This window comes from Mesoplodon bidens (genome assembly GCF_964165515.1).
Source record: "Mesoplodon bidens genome assembly, contig: HAP1_SCAFFOLD_562, whole genome shotgun sequence".
In the NCBI taxonomy this organism is placed as follows: Eukaryota; Metazoa; Chordata; class Mammalia; order Artiodactyla; family Ziphiidae; genus Mesoplodon; species Mesoplodon bidens.
The window spans coordinates 109,244-127,557 of record NW_027672062.1 but is presented as its reverse complement, the minus strand read 5'-3'; the positions used below and the strand labels follow the sequence as shown (position 1 = coordinate 127,557).

General features: G+C 50.5%; 2 protein-coding genes across 2 annotated transcripts; both read left to right on the top strand.

The window, feature by feature from the left end:
- Nucleotides 1–5,609: 5,609 nt before the first annotated feature.
- Nucleotides 5,610–6,213, top strand: LOC308610637 (Golgi-associated RAB2B interactor protein 3-like; the record flags this gene model as incomplete). The annotated part of the gene is made up of 2 exons (XM_081259700.1): nt 5,610–6,140; nt 6,187–6,213. The coding sequence occupies 2 exons, from the start codon at nt 5,610–5,612 to the stop codon at nt 6,211–6,213; spliced, it is 558 nt and encodes a 185-aa protein (XP_081115826.1).
- Nucleotides 6,214–17,710: 11,497 nt separating this feature from the next.
- LOC308610636 (Golgi-associated RAB2B interactor protein 3-like) lies at nt 17,711–18,314 on the top strand (the record flags this gene model as incomplete). The annotated part of the gene is made up of 2 exons (XM_081259699.1): nt 17,711–18,241; nt 18,288–18,314. The coding sequence occupies 2 exons, from the start codon at nt 17,711–17,713 to the stop codon at nt 18,312–18,314; spliced, it is 558 nt and encodes a 185-aa protein (XP_081115825.1).

Here is an 18,314-nt window from a genome sequence, read left to right as displayed (position 1 = left end):
AACACAACACAAATTAACACAACATTGTAAATCAACTATACATCAATAAAAAAGAAGAAGGAAAAGAAAATAAATACAATCCAAGTTTGGGTTACCTTTGTGGGGAGGGAGCATGCAGAAGAGGGGCTGGCAGGGTTCTATTTCTTGCTCTGGGTGGCAGCTACAAGGGTGTTCACTTTCTTGTTACTCATTAAGCTATATTTATGCTTTCTGCACTTTCATGAATGTGTGTTATATTTCACAATAAAAAGTTTCTAAAACTGTAAAAAATATAAATATAAATATAAACAAAAGTTAGCCTCCTTGAAAAGAGAAAATGGGTGAGAAAATTCTCCATATCCTGGAAATGACAGTACCAGTGGGACTCTGACAGGTAGCAGCACTCTTTCTAAGTTCCTGCCAGCACTGGGCTGTATACGCTGGGGGCACAGAGAACAGCAATCCCCATAGGATGCCTGCCCTTAGCAAGTACACGGTCCACTTCCAGGATTTTATCCCCAGGACATCATTCAGCAGAAGCGCCAAGATGATGGAGATCTGTAACAACAACAAGACTGGAAGCCACCCAGATATTTACAAGAGCAGGAGGGTTTTCTCAACCTTTTGAGTAGAAAGACTATCCAGCCTACCCACACCTATACCCTGGCAGGGTCAGCCTCTTCCCTATGGACGTGGTGGTTGGTTTAGGGGGAGGCTGGTGAGCCTGCCCCAAGGGGGTGGGGGCTTGGACGCTCAACAAAGGGGTGTGTGATGCGATGGTGACGGGTCACAAAGGGCTTGCGGTATAAATAGGGTCGGGTCAAGAGACTCTGGCAGAGTCCTGCAGGGAGGTGACGAGGTGCTTTCGTTCCCTCTCTCTCTCTCCCTCCGAGACTCAGTTTGTGGCTGGTGGCTCTGTCTTGAACGAAGAGAGCCATGAGCAGTGAGAGTTTACCTCATTACACGGCCAACAGCTACTGTTCAGTGGGGGTGTCGAGGACCTCCATGGGGGTCCTGCAACGACAACTGTACGAGGGAGGAGAGTATGACATTTTCAAGCACGCTCCCATGTTGGAGAGCGACTTTATCCAGGTCAGCAAGGAAGGAGAACTGATTGACCTAGACAACCGCGTCCGAACGGTGACTGTGGGCGTCGCATCCACCAGCCCCCTCTTCCCGCTACCTGACGTCATGCTGCTGGCCCGACCAAGGAGAGTCTGTGCCGGGGTCACCAAGGGGAGAGGTTGCAAGCCCGTGAAGACCCTAGAGCTCACCAGGCTGCTCCCCTTGAAGTTTGTCAAGATCTCCATCCACAACCGGGAGAAACAGCAGCTGTGCCTGAATCTTGCTACCGGCCGGACTTTCTACCTGCAGCTGTGCCCCTCTTCCGACGCACAAGAAGACCTCTTTTCCTATTGGGAAAAGCTTGTCTATATCCTGAGACCACCGGTAGACAGTTACAGCAGTACCCCGATGCTCCAAACTGGAGATGCAGCGACTACAGAGGATGCCAACATCCTAGTGGTAAGCACCGACAGGGACTCAAGAACACGGGGCAGGGTGCTTTGGGAGAGCAGGGCAAAGCTGGTCCTTCATAGCCTTTGGTGCTCTCTGAGACTCGCCTGGGAAATACCTTCTACCGTTGAAAAGGGTCAGGGACAAACGAGCTATCACTACGGGAGTCCCCACACGGGAGAGGTTCCGAGTGCTTCTCCACCTTGTCCCACGAGGCCGAATTTCAGAGAGACCTTAGGTATCATCTCGGCTGCACTGGTCTCATCACCAGGGCTGTAATCCCTCCTACAGCATCCTGACTGTCTGCTCTCTTCCTGAACACTTACCCCAGCCCAGGTAGTCTCAGCAGGTGGGGAACATCATTCACAGCTAGGAAGTCCTTCCTTCATTGTGTCTCCCCGGGACTCCGACATGCTGACTCAAATCAGCCCAACCCGTGGAGTCACCAAAATGTAGAAGGTGTGCATCCCTTGACCCAGGAACCCCACTTCTAGGAATCTGTCCTGCAGGGAGAGAAGCACAAGGGTATAAAGTTAAAGTGCATAGCATCATGGAGAATTGTATCAGTGCTCTCCCTGGCCCTGGGACTGTTCAAGTACAGTGGAGTGGCCGTTTGACAGGGGTGCAGTAGATGGGGTCTTGCATCCAATGGGAGCTTAGACTGGGTGATTTCAAAGGTTATTCTAAGTATAAGGCCTTGAGTTGCTCAGCTCCAGGATGAGAGAGGAGCGGACAGTTCTGAGCTCACTTTCTGTCATCTCTATCTTACCTGTCTCTCCTCCCCTTGGCTCAGACCACAGAGCTCCACAGAGAAAGGGATCAGGATGAGGTTGGGCTTCGCAAGCTTCGTGACGTGACTGGAGCCACGTCTTGTGCTTATGTGGGGGGAGAGGGAATCCATCATGCCCCCCGTGGGTCACCTGCAGCCCTGAAAGGCGCCGAAGGATCGGCGGCAGGGATGACCGTGGGCCTGGCGGGAGCCACCATCGAGGATCCAGGAGAAAGCGGATCCGGCCAGGCCACTGCAGGTGCTGCCAGCCTATCCCTGCAGGACACGAGCCTGGTCTCGGCGGATGTTGCCAGCACATCCTCGACGGGGGCAGATGGTCCAGAGAGCAGCATGAGCATGGTGTTGCCAGGTGCAGTCACAACCAGCAAGCCTGCTGCTGGAAGAGCTGAAGGGAAGGTCGCAGCCCCCGTGGTCTCCACCTTGCAGAGCGAAGGCTACACGTCTGAAGGGGATGGAAGCCAGAAGGTCTCCCACCCCAGGGATGAAGCCTGGAAGGAAAAAAAGGAAAGAAGGACACGTCTTCATCGAGGAAAAGTTCCCATCACCGCAGGACAGGTGAAGGTCACCACAGGACACGAGGGGACAAGACCCAGAAAGCATCCTCCCACTGGTCCTCATGCGGCCATGAAAACCCCAAAGTTGACCAAGGAGGGGAGGACAGCTCGCAGACGGAGGAAGAGCCAGCCCGCCACCAGTTCGGGGACTCTAAGTAAGGCATCCAGTGAGATCCTCTCCTTCTTTAGGCGCTTCAGTCACTCCTGATTCAGCACCAAGGCTCACACATGACCACTGGGAGGTAGACAAAGCCCCGGTTGGCTTGGGTCCTTCCCTAGAGAGGCAGTTCCTACTTTCTTTAATAAAGGAAACCGTACAACTCCAAAAGAAATGCTATCTTGTGTTTTCTATGTCCCCTCGCCTGGTAGGGACTTGACAGTGACTTCTGTGATGCGAATTGTGCTTTGGCCTGAGACCCCAGAATCAAAATTTTGTTGTACAAGATAGGTATTAAGTATCATTCAGCCATTCACTAGGGCTGGAAATAGATGCACTATACAGAAATGTTCATTGCGAGGTTGCGAATCTTTGGAAATAAGATTTACTATGTAAATATAGTTTGGGGAGAAGATAAGCTGGGGGAGGTGACTGCGTGATGTGTAAACTTGCGTTGCTGAATTAATTACTGAATTCATCAAGTATTTACGGGGTGTCTGTGCCGTGCTGTGCCTAGCACGAGGCTATGTTATGGAAAAACCATCCTTTTCTCAGCAAAGCCCTTTGGTTTGGTTATGGGCACTCTGTAGAAGGCAAGGAAATAAGCACAGAAAAAGGTTTTGGTCGCTTGCTCGCAGGTCACACGTGCATAGCCACTGCCCGAAAGAGAAGCCTGTTTTCCCAGCAAGGCTTCTCCAGGGCACGTAGGGTGGAGGGAGGACAAGTCTGCAGCCGGGGCTGAGCTTTAGGCCATAGCTGGGGTCAGAGGTTCACCTTATGAAAACAGAAACTCTCTCTGGCTTGTAAGGAAATGAAACCATTGGGAGTTATTTTACTTTGTGTAGGGTAAAACAGAACACGGGGGGGATCAGGGTTGTCATTGGCTCAACAAAGGGACACAATCTTTATGGTAGAAGCAGCACCAACGAGGAGTCAGGAAATCTGAGTTCCTATCCTGTCTGGGCCACTGACTCTCCTGGGTCACTCTGCCTCTCTGTAATGGTACCTCTGTGGGCAGCCACGGGGTCCCCAACTGTAAAACCAATGGATTGGACCGCTGCAGTGATTCTTACCCTTGGTTGTATGTTGGGAGTTCCCTGGGGAGCTTCAAAACAAACAAACAAACAAACAAACAAACATTGATAGCCTGACCCCAATCCCAGAGATTCTGATGACATTTAGGTGGGGTAAGCCCTCCAGCACCGGGAGTTTTAAAAATCTCACCCAATAATTCTACTGTGCAGCAGCCAAGTTGGAAAACCACTGGGCTAGGAGGTCTGGGGGGCCTCTTTCAGCCCCAGTATGCCATAACTTTACAGTGGAAGACAGTAGTTCTCCAACATTCACATGCATAAGGATCACCTGGGAAGCCTATTTAAAAAATAACATTTCTCACCACATGATAGCCCTTATACGTGGACTCTAAAGTACGACGCAAATGAACATATCTGCAAAACAGAAACAGACTCCCAGACATAGGGAAGAGACTTGGGGTTTTCAGTGGGGTTGGGGGCGGGGAAGGATTGGGAGTTTGGGATTAGCAGATACAAACTACAGGGTGGATAAACAGCAGGGTCCTACTGTAGAGCACAGAGAACTATAGTCAGTATCCTGTGATAAACCATAATGGAAAAGAATAGGAAAAAGACTATACATGAAATATACAAAGAATACACATGAAACTGAATCAGAAATTAACACAACAGAAACAAATACAACCTTGTAAATCAACTACACTGTCAATAAAAAAGAAGGGGGAAAAGAAAAAAAATAGAAGCCAAGGTTGGGTTCCCTTTGTGGGGAGGGAGCATGCAGAAGAGGGGCTGGCAGGGTTCTATTTCTTGCTCTGGGTGGCAGCTACAAGGGTGCTCACTTTCTTGTTACTCATTAAGCTATATATTTATGGTTTGTGCACTTTCATGAGTGTGTGTTGTATTTCACAATAAAAACAGTTTCTAAAACTGTAAAAAAAAAAAAACCACAAATATAAAAAGTTAGCCTCCTTGAAAAGAGAAAATGGGTGAGAAAATTCTCCATATCCTGGAAATGACAGTACCAGTGGGACTCTGACACGTAGCACTCTTTCTAAGTTCCTGCCAGCACTGTGCTATATACGCTGGGGACACAGAGAACAGCAATTCCCATAGGATGCCTGCCCTTAGCAAGTACACAGTCCACTTCCAGGATTTTATCCCCAGGACATCATTCAGCAGAAGCACGAAGATGACCCCTGCAGGGAGATTTGTAACAACAACAAGACTGGAAACCACCCAGATATTTACAAAAGCAGGAGGGTTTTCTCAACCTTTTGAGTAGAAAGACTATCCAGCCTACCCACACCTATACCCTGGCAGGGTCAGCCTGTTCCCTATGGACATGGTGGTTGGTTTAGGGGGAGGCTGGTGAGCCTGCCCCAAGGGGGTGGGGACTTGGAGGCTCAACAAAGGGGTGTGCGATGTGATGGTGACGGGTCACAAAGGACTTGCGGTATAAATATGGTCGGGCCAAGAGACTCTGGCAGAGTCCTGCAGGGAGGTGACGAGTTGCTTTCGTTCCCTCTCTCTCTCCGAGACTCAATTTGTGGCTGGTGGCTCTGTCTTGAACGAAGAGAGCCATGAGCAGTGAGAGTTTACCTCATTACACGGCCAATAGCTACTGTTCAGTGGGGGTGTTGAGGACCTCCATGGGGGTCCTGCAACGACAACTGTACGAGGGAGGAGAGTATGACATTTTCAAGTACGCTCCCATGTTTGAGAGCGACTTTATCCAGGTCAGCAAGAAAGGAGAACTGATTGACCTAGACAACCGCGTCCGAAGGGTGACTGTGGGTGTCGCATCCACCAGCCCCCTCTTCCCACTACCTGACGTCATGCTGCTGGCCCGAACAACGAAAGTCTGTGAAGAGCATGTCAGATGCGCCGGGATCACCAAGGGGAGAGGTTGCAAGCCCGTGAAGACCCTAGAGCTCACCAGGCTGCTTCCCTTGAAGTTTGTCAAGATCTCCATCCACAACCGTGAGAAACAGCAGCTGTGCCTGAATCTTGCTACCGGCCGGACTTTCTATCTGCAGCTGTGCCCCTCTTCCGATGCACAAAAAGACCTCTTTTCCCATTGGGAAAAGCTTGTCTATATCCTGAGACCACCGGTAGACAGTTACAGCAGTACCCCGATGCTCCAAACTGGAGATGCAGCGACTACAGAGGATGCCAAAATCCTAGTGGGAAGCACCCACAGAGACTCAAGAACACGGGGCAGGGTGCTTTGGGAGAGCAGGGCAAAGCTGGTCCTTCATAGCCTTTGGTGCTCTCTGAGACTCACCTGGGAAATACCTTCTATTGTTGAAAAGGGTCAGGGACAAACGAGCTATCACTATGGGATTCACCACACTGGAGAGGTTCCGAGTGCTTCTCCACCTTGTCCCACAGGGCTGAATTTCAGAGAGACCTTAGGTATCATTATCAGCTGCACTGGTCTCCTCACCAGGGCTGTAATCCCTCCTACAGCATCCTGACTGTCTGGTCTCTTCTTGAACACTTACCCCAGCCCAGGTAGTCTCATCAGTTGTGGAACATCATTCACAGTTAGGAAGTCCTTCCTTCATTGTGTCTCCCCGTGACGCCGACATGCTGATTCAAATCAGCCCAACCCGTGGAGTCACCAAAATGCAGAAGGTGTGCATCCCTTGACCCGGGAACCCCACTTCTAGGAGTCTGTCCTGCAGAGAGAGAAGCACAAGGGTATAAAATTAAAGTGTGTATCATGGAGAACTGTATCAGTGCTTTCCCTGACCCTGGGACTGTTCAAGTAAAATGGAGTGGCCGTTTGAGAGCGGTGCAGTAGATGGGATCTAGCATCCAATGGGAGCTTAGACTGGGTGATCTCAAAGGTTATTCTAAGTATAAGCCCTTGAGTTGCTCAGCTCCAGGATGAGAGAGGAGCAGACAGTTCAGATCTCACTTTCTGTCATCTCTGACTTACCTGATTCTCCTCCCCTTGGCTCAGACCACAGAGCTCCACAGAGAAAGGGATCAGGATGAGGCTGGGCTTCACAAGCTTCGTGACGTGACTGGAGCCACAAAAAGTGCCGAAGGATCAGCAGGAGGAATGACCATGGGCCTGGCGGGAGCCACCATCAAGGATCCAGGAGAAAGCGGATCCGGCGAGGCCACTGCAGGTATCCCCGATGGATCAACTGCAGGCGTGAAAAGCGCCGAAGGATCAGCGGCAGGGTTGTCCATGGGCCTGGCGGGAGCCATTATCCAGGATCCAGGAGAAAGCAGATCCGGCGAGGCCATTGCAGGTACCCACCATGGATCTACTACCGCCGTGAAAAGCGACGAAGGAACAGTGGCAGGAATGGCCATGGGCCTGGCTGGAGTCACGATCAAGGAGCCACCATCAAGGATCCTGGAGAAAGCGGATCCGGCGAGGTCATTGCAGGTGCCACCACACATCAAGTGCAGCCGTGAAAAGCTCCGAAGAATCAGCGGCAGGGATGACCACGGACCTGGCGGGAGCCACGGTCAAGGATCCAGGAAAAAGCGGATCCGGCGAGGCCACTGCAGGTGCCCCCCTTGGATCAACTGCAGCCGTGAAAAGTGCCGATGGATCAGCGGCAGGGATGACCACGGACCTGGCTGTAGCCACCATCAAGGATCCAAGAGAAAGCGGATTCAGCGAGGCCATTGCAGGTGCCCCCCATGGATCAACTGCAGCCGTGAAAAGCACAGAAGGATCACCGGCAGGGATGACCACGGGCCTGGCGGGAACCACCATCAAAGATTCAGGAGAAAGCGGTTCCGGCGAGGCCATTGCAGGTGCCCAGCCATGGATCAACTGCAGCCGTGAAAAGCGCCGAAGGATCAGCGACAGGGATATCCATCGGCTGGCGGGAGGCACCATCACGGATACAGGAGAAAGCGGTTCCGGCGAGGCCATTGCAGGTGCCCCCCATGTCTCAACTGCAGCCGTGAAAACCGCCGAAGGATCAGCGGCAGGGATGACCACCGGTCTGGCGGGAGCCACCATCAAGGATCCAGGAGAAAGCGGATCCGGTGAGGCCACTGCAGGTGCCCCCCCATGGATCAACTGCAGCCGTGAAATGCATCGAAGGATCAGCGGCAGGGATGTCCATGGGCCTGGCGGGAGCCATTATCAAGGATCCAGGAGAAAGCGGATCCGGCGAGGCCATTGCAGGTGCCCCCCATGGATCAAATGCAGCCGTGAAAAGCGCCGAAGGATCAGCGGCAGGAATGGCCATGGGCCTGGCTGGAGCCACCATCAAGGATCCAGGAGAAAGCGGATCTGGCGAGGCCATTGCAGGTGCCCCCCATGGATCAACTGCAGCCGTGAAAAGCGCCGAAGGATCAGCGGCAGGGTTGACCATGGGCCTGGCGGGAGCCACCATCAAGGATCCAGGAGAAAGCGGATCTGGCGAGGCCATTGCAGGTGCCCCCCATGGATCAACTGCAGCCGTGAAAAGCGCCGAAGGAGCAGCGGCAGGGTTGACCATGGGCCTGGCGGGAGCCACCATCAAGGATCCAGGAGAAAGCGGATCCGGCGAGGACACTGCAGGTGCTGCCAGCTTATCCTTGCAGGACACGAACCTGGTCTTGGCCGATGATGCCAGCACATCCTCGACGGGGGCAGATGGTCCAGAGAGCAGCATGAGCATGGTGTTGCCAGTTGCAGTCACAACCAGCAAGCCTGCTGCTGGAAGAGCTGAAGGGAAGGTCGCAGACCCCGTGGTCTCCACCTTGCAGACCGAAGGCTACATGTCTGAACGGGATGGAAGCCAGAAGGGCTTCCACCCCAGGGATGAAGCCTGGAGAGAAAAAAAGAAAAGAAGGACACGTCTTCATCGAGGAAAAGTTCCCATCACCGCAGGACACGTGAAGGTCACCACAGGACAGGAGGGGACAAGACCCAGAAATCATCCTCCCACTGGTCCTCATCTGGCCATGGAAACTCCAAAGTTGACAAAGGACGGGAGGACAGCTCGCAAACTGAGGAACAGCCAGTCCGCCACCAGTTCAGGGACTCTAAGTAAGACATCCAGTAAGATCCTCTCCTTCTTTAGGAGCTTCAGAGTCATTCCTGGTTCAGAAACAAGGCTCACACATGACCATTGAGAGGCAGACAAAGCCCCGGTTGGCTTCCATGTTTAGCACACATTTGCTAAAAGGGGAGAAAAAAACAAGGACATGATAAACACAAAATTCACAATACTGGATTTCTGTAGGGTCAAAACAAGGGAGGGATGGTCTGGGAGGAAAAGCTATTATGCAAAGCGGTATGTCCATGGGAATGTATTATCGTTTCCATTTTATTTTAACGTCTCTGACATCAGGATGATTCTTATACTGCTGTCAGCCAAGTGGCAGTCACTGCCTTAGAAATATCTCAACCAATTTGTTTCACTGTTGTTTTCCTTTCAATATATGCACAAGAGATGGATGACAAAGTCTGAAAGATATCTTTCAAGAACTATAACATAAAGAAACTAAGGGACATAAATACTCACTATCCAGGAACACAAGAAAGGTTTAGATATATTGCTAAGGAATAACAGAATAATCCAAAATGCTCTGTACTGATGAACTATGCAAATTATGTATGCATGTGGAAAGCGATTCTAAAAATAAAAAAAATCATAAATGAGATTATGAAATCTCATTTCATACTGAGATTATGCATTTTTAAATGTCCATCATAAAAAAGTCTTTCCAGTTTAAAAAAAAGTTGTAAATAAATTTCATGAGTCCATGAAAATCATTAAATTGTTAACAACACTTGATAACAGTTGGATTAGAGTAACTGTTGATAACAGTTAACAACCGTCGGATTTGAGAAGAATGCCTCTGAGAACCATGTGTGTTTTTTGTTTTGCGGTTTGTTTTTTTTTGGCGGTATGCGGGCCTCTCGCTGCTGTGGCCTCTCCCATTGCGGAGCACAGGCTCCGGACGCACAGGCTCAGCGGCATGTAGGATCTTCCCGGACAGGGACACGAACCCGTGCCCCCTGCATCGGCAGGCGGACTCCCAACCACTGCGCCACCAGGGAAGCCCCATGTGTCTCTGTATGAACCGGGGAGTCATCTGCTAGCCTTGCAATTCTCTGCTCATTCCCTTCTGTGACAACAGGGTCTACTAGGATGGAAGTTGGGTTTCCAGTAAAACTTAGGGACTTTCTCTGCAGAGCAAATTAAGTGGTAGAGGTGGAGGAGGTGAGAAATAAGATACGGATTCTGGGAGGAGTGGTAGCTTGGGAGGATGAGAGGAAGCCCTTCTCAGTTGCTCTGGTGGGTTCCTGGAAAATCCCATCTTGTGATTTCCGATACACAAAGACCAATAGATTGTGGGGATCAATGTGTCCTGGGAGTTACCTCTTGAAGCAGTGGGTCTTGGTAAGAGGAGAGAAAGAGCCATGTTCTCTAAGACCTGAGAGGGGTTTGGGGGAAGCCTTCCGGAAATGTGAGGAGTTACGGGGTAGAGGAGGGAGATAAAGGGGAACTTTTTCCAAAGCCTTTGACTCAGAGCCCCAGATTTTCACTATGCCAGAGGCTGAATCAGCCTACTTAAAACAGCTTCATCTTAGGATTCTGTACCCTTGGCTTTACCTTTTGTCTTTCTTAGCCTGTATTAGGCATTCTCACTCCCTCACCCCAAAGGACTTCTTTAACGTGAACCTAGTTAGTCCACTATGCAGGGCGTTAGCTGAGCAGACCCACAGTTGACACAATTTACACCTCCAGTGCAGTAGTAAAGTGGAGGTGGGGACTTGCCCACCGCAACGTGCCCTGCCTGGCACTTGCTCTGGATTTCCTTTTCTATCTTGACGGTTCATCAAGAGACACATGCACAGATACCTACGTATTTCAAAGCGACAGGCATCTTCCTCTGGAGGGAGACATCAATTTGGGTATCAAGTCAGTACACCCTATCAGATAAAGGCCAATATTTTGGACAGCAATATTCATCACCGTGGTAGCAATTCTGCAGCTGCAAGTGCAATTAGGCAATGGATGGTTGATTACAAACTAACCAATGTCCCAAACTTCAAGTCTGGCAACACACATACATACTAGAAAGGGTTTTTTTCCCTACAGCAAAATAAGGTCATTCACAGGATTGTTGAAGATGTGCTACGGTGGGAGGCATATTGAAGGCAGTGTCGTGGCTGGCACAGCAAGCGTGATGTGATGCTGGGGAACACAGCAGGGGCCACGCCATGCATGGCTTTGAGGTCCATTTAAAGGAGTTTGATTTCTGACCTTGGAGTGATGCAAAGCCATGATATGTTTTCAAGAGGGGAGTGGCCTGATCAAATGTGCACTTTGTGGAGGGTACTGTGGTTTCTGTGAAAAGAAGTATTTGGCTGGGGGGGTTGTTAATATGGGACTTTATGTTACTTCCTATTTGGGGCCACAGGATCTATATAATGAGGAGATTGGAGGGTATGCTTTGAAAGACACCGTTCCATTTGAAATATCCACGTGGGGTGCATTTCTTCAACGAAGGACTTGTGGCCCCAGCTGCTGGGGGTGCATCCCACAGAAAGCCTTCAGCTGGCAGTGAGTTTGGAAATTGCCTGGGTTCCTCACCCGAGGTGCACGGCAAGAAATGATTGATGTGGAGTGTGAAGGTCAGGCCGTCGTAGCCCAACACAGACCCTCTCGGAAGGGTCACTCCAGTTCAAGAGCTCAGCTTCGGGCTTCCCTGGTGGCGCAGTGGTTGGGAGTCCGCCTGCCGACACAGGGGACACGGGTTCGTGCCCCGGTCCGGGAGGGCCCCACATGCCGCGGAGCGGCTGGGCCCGTGAGCCATGGCTCCGGAGCCTGTGCTCCGCAACGAGAGAGGCCACAACAGTGAGAGGCCCGCGTACCGCAAAAAAAAAAAAAAAAAAAAAAAAACAAGCAGGGGTCAAGGAGGGAAGGATTGGGAGTTTGGGATTAGCAGATACAAACTACAGGATGGATAAACAGCAGGGTCCTACTGTAGAGCACAGAGAACTATATTCAGTATCCTGTGATAAACCATAATGGAAAAGAATAGGAAAAAGAATGTATGTATACAAAAAACTGAATCAGAAATTAACCGAAGAAATTAACACAACACAAATTAACACAACATTGTAAATCAACTATACATCAATAAAAAAGAAGAAGGAAAAGAAAATAAATACAATCCAAGTTTGGGTTACCTTTGTGGGGAGGGAGCATGCAGAAGAGGGGCTGGCAGGGTTCTATTTCTTGCTCTGGGTGGCAGCTACAAGGGTGTTCACTTTCTTGTTACTCATTAAGCTATATTTATGCTTTCTGCACTTTCATGAATGTGTGTTATATTTCACAATAAAAAGTTTCTAAAACTGTAAAAAATATAAATATAAATATAAACAAAAGTTAGCCTCCTTGAAAAGAGAAAATGGGTGAGAAAATTCTCCATATCCTGGAAATGACAGTACCAGTGGGACTCTGACAGGTAGCAGCACTCTTTCTAAGTTCCTGCCAGCACTGGGCTGTATACGCTGGGGGCACAGAGAACAGCAATCCCCATAGGATGCCTGCCCTTAGCAAGTACACGGTCCACTTCCAGGATTTTATCCCCAGGACATCATTCAGCAGAAGCGCCAAGATGATGGAGATCTGTAACAACAACAAGACTGGAAGCCACCCAGATATTTACAAGAGCAGGAGGGTTTTCTCAACCTTTTGAGTAGAAAGACTATCCAGCCTACCCACACCTATACCCTGGCAGGGTCAGCCTCTTCCCTATGGACGTGGTGGTTGGTTTAGGGGGAGGCTGGTGAGCCTGCCCCAAGGGGGTGGGGGCTTGGACGCTCAACAAAGGGGTGTGTGATGCGATGGTGACGGGTCACAAAGGGCTTGCGGTATAAATAGGGTCGGGTCAAGAGACTCTGGCAGAGTCCTGCAGGGAGGTGACGAGGTGCTTTCGTTCCCTCTCTCTCTCTCCCTCCGAGACTCAGTTTGTGGCTGGTGGCTCTGTCTTGAACGAAGAGAGCCATGAGCAGTGAGAGTTTACCTCATTACACGGCCAACAGCTACTGTTCAGTGGGGGTGTCGAGGACCTCCATGGGGGTCCTGCAACGACAACTGTACGAGGGAGGAGAGTATGACATTTTCAAGCACGCTCCCATGTTGGAGAGCGACTTTATCCAGGTCAGCAAGGAAGGAGAACTGATTGACCTAGACAACCGCGTCCGAACGGTGACTGTGGGCGTCGCATCCACCAGCCCCCTCTTCCCGCTACCTGACGTCATGCTGCTGGCCCGACCAAGGAGAGTCTGTGCCGGGGTCACCAAGGGGAGAGGTTGCAAGCCCGTGAAGACCCTAGAGCTCACCAGGCTGCTCCCCTTGAAGTTTGTCAAGATCTCCATCCACAACCGGGAGAAACAGCAGCTGTGCCTGAATCTTGCTACCGGCCGGACTTTCTACCTGCAGCTGTGCCCCTCTTCCGACGCACAAGAAGACCTCTTTTCCTATTGGGAAAAGCTTGTCTATATCCTGAGACCACCGGTAGACAGTTACAGCAGTACCCCGATGCTCCAAACTGGAGATGCAGCGACTACAGAGGATGCCAACATCCTAGTGGTAAGCACCGACAGGGACTCAAGAACACGGGGCAGGGTGCTTTGGGAGAGCAGGGCAAAGCTGGTCCTTCATAGCCTTTGGTGCTCTCTGAGACTCGCCTGGGAAATACCTTCTACCGTTGAAAAGGGTCAGGGACAAACGAGCTATCACTACGGGAGTCCCCACACGGGAGAGGTTCCGAGTGCTTCTCCACCTTGTCCCACGAGGCCGAATTTCAGAGAGACCTTAGGTATCATCTCGGCTGCACTGGTCTCATCACCAGGGCTGTAATCCCTCCTACAGCATCCTGACTGTCTGCTCTCTTCCTGAACACTTACCCCAGCCCAGGTAGTCTCAGCAGGTGGGGAACATCATTCACAGCTAGGAAGTCCTTCCTTCATTGTGTCTCCCCGGGACTCCGACATGCTGACTCAAATCAGCCCAACCCGTGGAGTCACCAAAATGTAGAAGGTGTGCATCCCTTGACCCAGGAACCCCACTTCTAGGAATCTGTCCTGCAGGGAGAGAAGCACAAGGGTATAAAGTTAAAGTGCATAGCATCATGGAGAATTGTATCAGTGCTCTCCCTGGCCCTGGGACTGTTCAAGTACAGTGGAGTGGCCGTTTGACAGGGGTGCAGTAGATGGGGTCTTGCATCCAATGGGAGCTTAGACTGGGTGATTTCAAAGGTTATTCTAAGTATAAGGCCTTGAGTTGCTCAGCTCCAGGATGAGAGAGGAGCGGACAGTTCTGAGCTCACTTTCTGTCATCTCTATCTTACCTGTCTCTCCTCCCCTTGGCTCAGACCACAGAGCTCCACAGAGAAAGGGATCAGGATGAGGTTGGGCTTCGCAAGCTTCGTGACGTGACTGGAGCCACGTCTTGTGCTTATGTGGGGGGAGAGGGAATCCATCATGCCCCCCGTGGGTCACCTGCAGCCCTGAAAGGCGCCGAAGGATCGGCGGCAGGGATGACCGTGGGCCTGGCGGGAGCCACCATCGAGGATCCAGGAGAAAGCGGATCCGGCCAGGCCACTGCAGGTGCTGCCAGCCTATCCCTGCAGGACACGAGCCTGGTCTCGGCGGATGTTGCCAGCACATCCTCGACGGGGGCAGATGGTCCAGAGAGCAGCATGAGCATGGTGTTGCCAGGTGCAGTCACAACCAGCAAGCCTGCTGCTGGAAGAGCTGAAGGGAAGGTCGCAGCCCCCGTGGTCTCCACCTTGCAGAGCGAAGGCTACACGTCTGAAGGGGATGGAAGCCAGAAGGTCTCCCACCCCAGGGATGAAGCCTGGAAGGAAAAAAAGGAAAGAAGGACACGTCTTCATCGAGGAAAAGTTCCCATCACCGCAGGACAGGTGAAGGTCACCACAGGACACGAGGGGACAAGACCCAGAAAGCATCCTCCCACTGGTCCTCATGCGGCCATGAAAACCCCAAAGTTGACCAAGGAGGGGAGGACAGCTCGCAGACGGAGGAAGAGCCAGCCCGCCACCAGTTCGGGGACTCTAAGTAAGGCATCCAGTGAGATCCTCTCCTTCTTTAGGCGCTTCAGTCACTCCTGATTCAGCACCAAGGCTCACACATGACCACTGGGAGGTAGACAAAGCCCCGGTTGGCTTGGGTCCTTCCCTAGAGAGGCAGTTCCTACTTTCTTTAATAAAGGAAACCGTACAACTCCAAAAGAAATGCTATCTTGTGTTTTCTATGTCCCCTCGCCTGGTAGGGACTTGACAGTGACTTCTGTGATGCGAATTGTGCTTTGGCCTGAGACCCCAGAATCAAAATTTTGTTGTACAAGATAGGTATTAAGTATCATTCAGCCATTCACTAGGGCTGGAAATAGATGCACTATACAGAAATGTTCATTGCGAGGTTGCGAATCTTTGGAAATAAGATTTACTATGTAAATATAGTTTGGGGAGAAGATAAGCTGGGGGAGGTGACTGCGTGATGTGTAAACTTGCGTTGCTGAATTAATTACTGAATTCATCAAGTATTTACGGGGTGTCTGTGCCGTGCTGTGCCTAGCACGAGGCTATGTTATGGAAAAACCATCCTTTTCTCAGCAAAGCCCTTTGGTTTGGTTATGGGCACTCTGTAGAAGGCAAGGAAATAAGCACAGAAAAAGGTTTTGGTCGCTTGCTCGCAGGTCACACGTGCATAGCCACTGCCCGAAAGAGAAGCCTGTTTTCCCAGCAAGGCTTCTCCAGGGCACGTAGGGTGGAGGGAGGACAAGTCTGCAGCCGGGGCTGAGCTTTAGGCCATAGCTGGGGTCAGAGGTTCACCTTATGAAAACAGAAACTCTCTCTGGCTTGTAAGGAAATGAAACCATTGGGAGTTATTTTACTTTGTGTAGGGTAAAACAGAACACGGGGGGGATCAGGGTTGTCATTGGCTCAACAAAGGGACACAATCTTTATGGTAGAAGCAGCACCAACGAGGAGTCAGGAAATCTGAGTTCCTATCCTGTCTGGGCCACTGACTCTCCTGGGTCACTCTGCCTCTCTGTAATGGTACCTCTGTGGGCAGCCACGGGGTCCCCAACTGTAAAACCAATGGATTGGACCGCTGCAGTGATTCTTACCCTTGGTTGTATGTTGGGAGTTCCCTGGGGAGCTTCAAAACAAACAAACAAACAAACAAACAAACATTGATAGCCTGACCCCAATCCCAGAGATTCTGATGACATTTAGGTGGGGTAAGCCCTCCAGCACCGGGAGTTTTAAAAATCTCACCCAATAATTCTACTGTGCAGCAGCCAAGTTGGAAAACCACTGGGCTAGGAGGTCTGGGGGGCCTCTTTCAGCCCCAGTATGCCATAACTTTACAGTGGAAGACAGTAGTTCTCCAACATTCACATGCATAAGGATCACCTGGGAAGCCTATTTAAAAAATAACATTTCTCACCACATGATAGCCCTTATACGTGGACTCTAAAGTACGACGCAAATGAACATATCTGCAAAACAGAAACAGACTCCCAGACATAGGGAAGAGACTTGGGGTTTTCAGTGGGGTTGGGGGCGGGGAAGGATTGGGAGTTTGGGATTAGCAGATACAAACTACAGGGTGGATAAACAGCAGGGTCCTACTGTAGAGCACAGAGAACTATAGTCAGTATCCTGTGATAAACCATAATGGAAAAGAATAGGAAAAAGACTATACATGAAATATACAAAGAATACACATGAAACTGAATCAGAAATTAACACAACAGAAACAAATACAACCTTGTAAATCAACTACACTGTCAATAAAAAAGAAGGGGGAAAAGAAAAAAAATAGAAGCCAAGGTTGGGTTCCCTTTGTGGGGAGGGAGCATGCAGAAGAGGGGCTGGCAGGGTTCTATTTCTTGCTCTGGGTGGCAGCTACAAGGGTGCTCACTTTCTTGTTACTCATTAAGCTATATATTTATGGTTTGTGCACTTTCATGAGTGTGTGTTGTATTTCACAATAAAAACAGTTTCTAAAACTGTAAAAAAAAAAAAACCACAAATATAAAAAGTTAGCCTCCTTGAAAAGAGAAAATGGGTGAGAAAATTCTCCATATCCTGGAAATGACAGTACCAGTGGGACTCTGACACGTAGCACTCTTTCTAAGTTCCTGCCAGCACTGTGCTATATACGCTGGGGACACAGAGAACAGCAATTCCCATAGGATGCCTGCCCTTAGCAAGTACACAGTCCACTTCCAGGATTTTATCCCCAGGACATCATTCAGCAGAAGCACGAAGATGACCCCTGCAGGGAGATTTGTAACAACAACAAGACTGGAAACCACCCAGATATTTACAAGAGCAGGAGGGTTTTCTCAACCTTTTGAGTAGAAAGACTATCCAGCCTACCCACACCTATACCCTGGCAGGGTCAGCCTGTTCCCTATGGACATGGTGGTTGGTTTAGGGGGAGGCTGGTGAGCCTGCCCCAAGGGGGTGGGGACTTGGAGGCTCAACAAAGGGGTGTGCGATGTGATGGTGACGGGTCACAAAGGACTTGCGGTATAAATATGGTCGGGCCAAGAGACTCTGGCAGAGTCCTGCAGGGAGGTGACGAGTTGCTTTCGTTCCCTCTCTCTCTCCGAGACTCAATTTGTGGCTGGTGGCTCTGTCTTGAACGAAGAGAGCCATGAGCAGTGAGAGTTTACCTCATTACACGGCCAATAGCTACTGTTCAGTGGGGGTGTTGAGGACCTCCATGGGGGTCCTGCAACGACAACTGTACGAGGGAGGAGAGTATGACATTTTCAAGTACGCTCCCATGTTTGAGAGCGACTTTATCCAGGTCAGCAAGAAAGGAGAACTGATTGACCTAGACAACCGCGTCCGAAGGGTGACTGTGGGTGTCGCATCCACCAGCCCCCTCTTCCCACTACCTGACGTCATGCTGCTGGCCCGAACAACGAAAGTCTGTGAAGAGCATGTCAGACGCGCCGGGATCACCAAGGGGAGAGGTTGCAAGCCCGTGAAGACCCTAGAGCTCACCAGGCTGCTTCCCTTGAAGTTTGTCAAGATCTCCATCCACAACCGTGAGAAACAGCAGCTGTGCCTGAATCTTGCTACCGGCCGGACTTTCTATCTGCAGCTGTGCCCCTCTTCCGATGCACAAAAAGACCTCTTTTCCCATTGGGAAAAGCTTGTCTATATCCTGAGACCACCGGTAGACAGTTACAGCAGTACCCCGATGCTCCAAACTGGAGATGCAGCGACTACAGAGGATGCCAAAATCCTAG